The sequence below is a fragment of the Penaeus japonicus genome, unplaced genomic scaffold (genome assembly GCF_977035675.1).
Source record: "Penaeus japonicus unplaced genomic scaffold, GWHDUDI00000001_assembly GWHDUDI00000005, whole genome shotgun sequence".
NCBI lineage: Eukaryota > Metazoa > Arthropoda > Malacostraca > Decapoda > Penaeidae > Penaeus > Penaeus japonicus.
This window is the reverse complement of record NW_028234407.1, coordinates 5,415,276-5,422,775: the sequence shown is the minus strand read 5'-3', so window position 1 is coordinate 5,422,775 and position 7,500 is coordinate 5,415,276. Positions and strand designations below refer to the sequence as shown.

Here is a 7,500-nt window from a genome sequence, read left to right as displayed (position 1 = left end):
AAAAAAGGAACAGCTAATTGAGGCTAAAGTTAAAAAAAAAAACATAAACGGAATTCTTTGGAATTAAGAGTTGACGAGCAGATATCATTATCATAGCCCTGAACTCTTGGTAAGACTGTATCGGGTTTTTGTTTCATCGTTTTTCTTTTCTTTTTGTAGTTTAGTTTAGTCTCTCCTTTTGAAAGAAAATGAATCTAAGCCGGGATTTCAGGCCACTGCTATGCCTTCTGCTGAAATGATGCCCAAAATAAAATGTAGCAGAGCGGGGCATATATTCAGATAGAGCGTTGTGAAATGACTTTGTACAAAATGATATATAAGAACAAATACTTCACACATTTCTAAATCAAAAAGAAAAAAAAAATCCATAATGATGAAGTCTCTCTAGTATCCATTTTCTTTCCTCGTTTCACTTAACGTTTGCGTCTCGAGGTCAATCTCCGCTTCGAGGTCAATCTCCTGTGGTTTCTGCGGAACTTAGGACAAGGTGTTGGACGTAAAAGGAGGGCAACACTCTGGCGGGATTCTCTCTCGACGCAACACCTCTCTCTCCAATATAGATACACACACATATATATATATATATAAGAAGTCTCATCTTTCCACCTAAAGTCACACATTCACAATTTCATATGAAAAGTCACAATTACAATATTCTATTTCTATTTCGTTTGCTTCGAAATGTTCTCGTCGTTCGTAGAAATTCAAAAAAAGAAAAAAAAAAAGAAGTAAAAACAATTTTTCTTCCCCGGGAGGAAAATATATTGCTATCTCTCTCTCTCTCGATCGGGTTCACTATCACATCACATGCGATCCAACGGTCCTTATAGGAGACGAGTCTTTTTGTTTTCGCGTTTCGTTTTTGTTTTTCTTTTCTTTCTTTCATTTAAGAATCACAGTTCGAGGGTCTTGGCGGAGGGGGCGCGTCGAGCTCACGAGAAGTAATCCGGCGAGGGTTCGGCGAGCGGCTCCGGCGTGGTGAAGAGCGGGTTCGGGAACTCCGGCGGGTGTGGCAGCGGGCCCGCGTGCTTGGGCTTGCGTCGGTACGCCATGAGCCAGCACGACACCGCCACGGCCACCGCCACCAGCGCCAGCAGCGCCGTGATGATGAGGGCGATGATGAAGCCCCACTTGCTCACGCACACTTCCTCCACGCCCACGCCCTCGGGGTCTGGGGAAGGAAAGCCACGTTCAGTGAAAGAGAACATGGGTTATATATTGCATGGTATTCATTAGAATTAGCAGAGGGGTGGGTTACAACCCCAAAAGATTAATATAAGAGAGAGAGAGAGAGAGAGAGAGAGAGAGAGAGAGAGAGAGAGAGAGAGAGAGAGAGAGAGAGAGAGAGAGAGAGAGAGAGAGAGAGAGAGAGAGAGAGAGAGGAGAGAGAGAGAGGGAGAGAGAGGGAGAGAGAGAGAGAGGAGAGAGGAGAGAGAGAGAGAGAGAGAGAGAGAGAGAGAGAGAGAGAGAGAGAGAGAGAGAGAGAGAGAGAGAGAGAGAGAGAGAGAGAGAGAGAGAGAGAGAAGAGAGAGAGAGAGAGAGAGAGAGAGAGAGAGAGAGAGAGAGAGAGCGAGAGAGAGAGAGAGAGAGAGAGAGAGAGAGAGAGAGAGAGAGAGAGAGAGAGAGAGAGAGAGAGAGAGAGAGAGAGAGAGAGAGAGAGAGAGAGAGAGAGAGAGAGAGAGAGAGAGAGAGAGAAAGAGAGATAGAGAGCGACAGCAGCCGGGGACCATCCCCGGCGATACTCACTCTCGGGCGCGGTGAGTCTGTCGGCGCGGCTCTCGATGGTGATGATGGCCGGCGAGGTGACGGTGATCTCCCTGAGCTGGCCCTCGTACGTGGCCTCGTTGGCGTAGAGCACCTCGGCGTCCTCCTCGATCGCCTGGCGACGGCGACGCTTTCCGAAGGCGTCGTAGCCGTTGCAGTTGACCGGGTGGCAGCGGCCGAAGCACACGCGCACGTTGCACTGGAAGCGGATGGAGTTCGACGACGGGAACTTGAAGGCGTTGAACAGCGCCACCAGCGTCTTGGCGTCGCCGTCCTCCTGCTCCCACTCGCCGAAGATGGCCGGGTCCGTCGCGCAGCCGTTCTCGTCCGTCACGATGTACTCGTTGTCGCCGCCGTCGCTGTTCGCCGTCAGCGCCACGCAGCTTCGGGCGAAGCCGCCGTAGATGTCTGGAGGGAGGCGAGGGAAAGGGAGAAACGTTAGTGGTTGCTCGGTACAAATCATTATATAATCCAACCGGTGCCAGAAGAACATCACACACAGACGACTCTTATGTCTAATCCGAACCATCCCGCTTTAACATCGTCAAACAATCCAGAACAAAAAAGCACAAACAAATAAACAAACAAACAAACAAACAGGATTCCCGAAAGACCCGCCCCCGGCACCAGCAGCACTTACTCGATGGGTCGACCTGGACGCGCAGCATCAACAGGTCTCCGATCTCGGCGCCGCGGATGTCGTCTCCGTTCTGGTCGGTGATCTTCATAAGGCAGGTCGGCGGAGGACCTGTGTTGGCGATGGTGCCCGCGGTGGTGAGCATGGACACGTTGAAGCCGATGGTGATGGTCTTCTCGCCCGTGTTGTACGTGCACTTGACGTGGTACGCCTGGGCCTTGTACGTGACCAGCTTAGGATGCTTCTGGAGCACCAGGATGAAGCGAGCCAAGCCCTGTTGCAAGAAGGGGGGGGGGGGGGGAGTTAGCTTCATTCGTCGTGACTCTCGTTAATTAATTAAGGAGAGCAAAATACTTGGATGCTTTCCTGGGATATTTGAGATTCTTTCTTACACAATATCAGTATAGATAGACCTATTCTTAAAATAGTATTCGCCTTTTATAAACATCACTTCACTAACTCACAGTTAAAATCCGTTTCTTTTCACCTCCATCTTTATATATATATATATATATATATATATATATAAAATAAATAAATAAAAGCATCAATCGACACTTACATTCTCGTGGATGAGTCCGCACGTGTTGAACTTGACCTTGAAGTCGATCGTGCCGACATCGACGTCCGGCCTGACGACGCGTCGACACTCCTCGTTCTTGGAGTAGCCCTTGACGTACATGACGCCGTTGAAGCCGGGGTCGCCGACGTTGATGTCTACCTGCACGCCGTCAGCCAGGCAGTTGACCAGCATGTCGGGGCGCGGGAAGTCGGTACGGGCAAAGGTCGGCTCTGTGCAACGAACGGGAGGTTGTTTTAGTTATTCTATATCTATACTGTAAATATATATATAATATATATACTATATATATATTATGCGTATATATATATTATATATAATATATATATATATATATATATATATATATATATATATATATATATATATATATATATATATATAAATATATAAATACATATATGTAGATATATATATATATATATATATATATATATATATATATATATATATATATATATATATATAATATATATCATATACGCAGGGACCCCGAAGAGACAGGGATATAGACGGTTGGACTAAAACCCTCCAGCAACAAATCGGCAAAGGCTAAAAGCAAGAGCGACCCAAGTCAAGCGGACTCACTGCAGCCGTCGTCCTTCTGGTAGGGGTCGCCGGAGTAATCAGAGATGCAGGTGCAGATGGCCTTGTGGTTCGCGACGATGCATTTCGCGTACTTAGCGCACGGGTCGTAGGCGCATGGCGATGTGCACTGGCGCTGCTCGCAGGCTTGTTCCGTCGGGCAGTCGCTGTCGCTGGTGCAGCCGCCGGGGAACGGCGGCTCCGTTCGCACTGATGGAGAGGAGGACAGGTAAGCGTCGGGGAGTTGTGCTAGGATGTTTGCCGTAGTAGAATTATATTTATATGTTTATATATATATATATATATATATATATATATATATATATATATATATATATATATATATATATATATATATATATATATATATGTATATATATATATATATAAACATGCAGATATAAATAAAACATCCAACCCAAATATCAAAACCTATCCAATATAACCAAAGGATGAAACCCGACAATCCCAAGTCGAGGCCCGCGACGCGCCCCACATACCAACGCAGTCGCCGTCGTCGTCCTTCTCGGCGGGCAGCGGGCAGTCGCAGGTGCCGCCACGCTTGAGCACGTAGCCCTTCTCGGGGTCGCAGATGCACAGGCCGTTCTCGGTGAGCACGAAGCCCAACTCGACGGGGCAGCGCGCGCAGTTTCCGTTCTCGTCGACGTAGAAGCCCCGCTCGGCCGGACAGATGCACCGGTCGTCGTCGTCTATGATGAAGCCCTTCTCGAACGGACACACGGGCGCTGCGGCGAGAAGGCCTGTCAGAAGGGCTGGATGGGCGGGGACGCTGGTTTTCTCTTGCCTTTTTTTTTTTTTTTTTTTTTTTTTTTTTTATAGCGATTGTATTTTTTTTTCTTTATATATTTCATGACTTTCTGTATGTTCATTTTGTGTGTATATATATATATTTCAAGGTGACTATTTTTTTTTTTTTTTTTTAGAATTATTGTTGAATTAGTCGCTTGAGTGTATTCTCAAGGCGAAGCAAAAACGTAAGACAAACAACAAAGAAAGTAAACGTCAGAATAAGGCATTGGGGGAAAAAAATATATATCCATTTATCATCAGTGAGAAAACGTTACCCAAAATACTAGAATAACAACAATGATAAAATTTCCCCGTATTATAAAATCAGCATTCAAATATACTATCAAAAACAAACAAACAAAAAACGCTATAATAATGTACGATCAAAATACACCGCCACCTCCCACATGCAAGCAACATTCATTAAAAAAAAATAAACCTGGAATGAAAACAAGTTATTTGTTAGTAACATAGCAAAACATATACATTAACAAATAAAAAATGAAGCCAAAACAAGCAAAAACAAATATTAAACAAAGCGACGCAATACAGTGAATAAGCTCGTGAGGCAGGCGTCATATGAGTTCGTTCAGTCTCTTTTGGCTTCGTTCAGTCACTATAAAATAATACTAAAAACAGAAAAAAATCACTATCCTTTATGGTCGTCAATTACATAATAATAATTACATAAAAGTTATCCATATAAGTCAGTAAATAATGTTATATGGTCATTAATGGCTATTTTGCAATGATACATGCAATTTAAAGGTCCAATGATTAGTTTTGAATGATTATACAACAATATGTCAAATGAAATGATGAACATAAGCATCATACAGCATAATAAAGGTAGTTTGAGATATTGTTTTCTTTGTTACTATCAATAAGTGTTGTTACTCATATCTAGGAGTTGACAATGGTTAAATGTAGATACTTGATATAAACAAAATCAAGCAATTTAGATACAGACATAATAATATATATACATACATACATACATATATATATATATATATATAAATATATATATATATATATATAAACACATAAACATACATATATATGAATATATAATCTCAAACTACCTTTTGCAAACAATTACAAACAAAAATAAGAGAGCGTGCTGATTGCTGAAAGAAAATGGTGAATATACACATGTCAACAATATGCAATTGCATAAATACAATCAATAAATGCAGTAATAACAAACAAATAAGCAAAGCAAACACTTCAGGCAATTGTGTTCGAATATCAGTAAAAGCAATATGGAAATGCAATGCGATTTTGACATCAACGTTGAAAATGCAAATGACACATGATGCAATAAGCAAATTTTAGTAAGAGCCATGCTTGGGCCACAAATAAACGCGAGTGAGTTATAGGACTGTGTATACATATACACATACACATACGCATACATGTATATATACATAGATACATTCATGTGTGTGCGTGTGTGTGTACAAATATATATCATCGTTCTTAAAAGGTTATCTCATTCTCAATCATAAGAAAATCAGGACATACAAGCTAAAACACTCAAATAAGTTATTATATTTTCGTTGTATTTCATTCATTTCGTTGTATTTCGTTCATTTCCCTATTATTTGAGAATAACTCACTCGTGTTCCACTCTTGTGTCCAATTAGTAATATCTTGGTTAGCTGAATTTTCCTAAGTAAAATCTGAAGCCTAGTAATATTTTCCCGAGATTATTAGATTGATAAAATTGTTAATGATTCCCATTAAGCTCATCTAACGATTAAGGTCAATAAATGATTATTTTCTCTTTCTTGTTGTTAGTATCCCTTTCTCGACCCCCCCCTCCTTCCTCCCTATACCCCCCCCCACCCCTACCCTTCGTCTAAAAACAATTGACTTCCTACTTGGAATGCACTTATCGAGCGCGTCGCCCTGATAACCGGGCAGGCACTCGCAAGCAACGGTTCTGACGGGCACAGTGTCGACTACTCGGCACTCGGCGTTCTCCCCGCAGGGTTCCAGGCCACAGGGGTCGATGCACTCGGCGTTGATGCAGGCTGTCTTGCTGGGGCACTCGCTGTCGCTGCGGCAGCCCAGGACGACTGTGCGGAAGAGGAGGATGCGAGTGTTAGTGGGGGCACTGCGTTGGCATTCAGGCGACTCCTGGGTTCTTCATTGAGGGCGGTATTGTGTTTGGGGACCGAATGACGAGGTTGATATTATCGTTAAATATATTCATCCAAATGTTGACTACTATATTGCATTCAGTGATTTACGGTCATGCTGATAATGCTTAATTAATAAGTATGGTAGGAGAGAAAGGAGAAAGAAGAAATTAAATGCAAATATTATGTGGTTCCTCGAGAGGTGACTTACTCTTCTCGCAGCCATTGTCCCTCGTGCCGTTGAACCCTGGCGGGCACGGGCAGTCGGGCGTGTGGTCGGCCACGCGACAGGTGGCTGGCTCTTCGCAAGGGTCTAAGCTGCAAGGGCTCACGCAGCGCTGGTTGATGCAGCTGCGGTCTCCGGGGCATGCGTCGTTCGATGCGCAGCCGATGGCTATGCACTGAGTGCGCGGGTTGCCTCGCGAGCCTGAAGGACAGTAGCATACAGCCTCGTGGTTCACTCCCTGGCACACGGCCTCCTCGCCGCAGGGCTCGTTCTCGGGGCCGCACACAGGGGCGCACTGCCCGTTGCGGCAAGCGTGGGTCGTGAGGCAGTCGTCGTTGCTGTAACAGCTGATTTCGTCGCAGCGGATCTCCGGGTCTCCTTCGTACCCGCGCCTGCATGAGCACACGGGATGGTGCTCGACGATCTCGCAGACGGCGTTGGGGCCGCACATGCAGGGGTCTTTGCAGAAGCCGTTGAAGCACGCCTTGTCGGAGGGGCACTCTGGGTCTGCCTTGCACCCGGGTTTGATGGGCGGCGCGAGGTCACACGTTCCGCCCTCCTCGATGATCATGCCATCGGGACATACGCACAGCATCGTCCTGACTGGCAGAGTGTCGACAACCTTACAGAGGGCGCTGTCGTCACACGGGTCCAGCACCGCGCACGGGTTGACGCAGCGCTCATTGATGCAGGCGAGCTGGCTCTCGCAGTCCCCATCAACGCGGCACTCCGGCTCGGGGATGGGGAGGCA

The 7,500-nt window shown here is 45.1% G+C and overlaps 1 protein-coding gene across 1 annotated transcript in view; it reads right to left on the bottom strand.

The window, feature by feature from the left end:
- The window catches only part of LOC147471773 (uncharacterized), a 32,912-nt gene that overhangs the window by 705 nt on the left and 24,707 nt on the right, over window positions 1–7,500 (bottom strand). The window contains exons 25-32 of the mRNA XM_086536861.1: window positions 6,735–7,500; window positions 6,263–6,460; window positions 4,067–4,312; window positions 3,570–3,776; window positions 2,964–3,193; window positions 2,405–2,675; window positions 1,747–2,172; window positions 1–1,171 (exon numbers count right to left, since the gene is read on the bottom strand). The exon at window positions 1–1,171 is cut by the window's left edge and continues 705 nt beyond it; the exon at window positions 6,735–7,500 is cut by the window's right edge and continues 1,136 nt beyond it. Of these exons, the coding sequence (XP_086392987.1) occupies window positions 933–1,171; window positions 1,747–2,172; window positions 2,405–2,675; window positions 2,964–3,193; window positions 3,570–3,776; window positions 4,067–4,312; window positions 6,263–6,460; window positions 6,735–7,500 (2,583 nt within the window). The 3' untranslated portion in view covers window positions 1–932. The remainder of the gene's footprint in view (window positions 1,172–1,746; window positions 2,173–2,404; window positions 2,676–2,963; window positions 3,194–3,569; window positions 3,777–4,066; window positions 4,313–6,262; window positions 6,461–6,734) is intronic.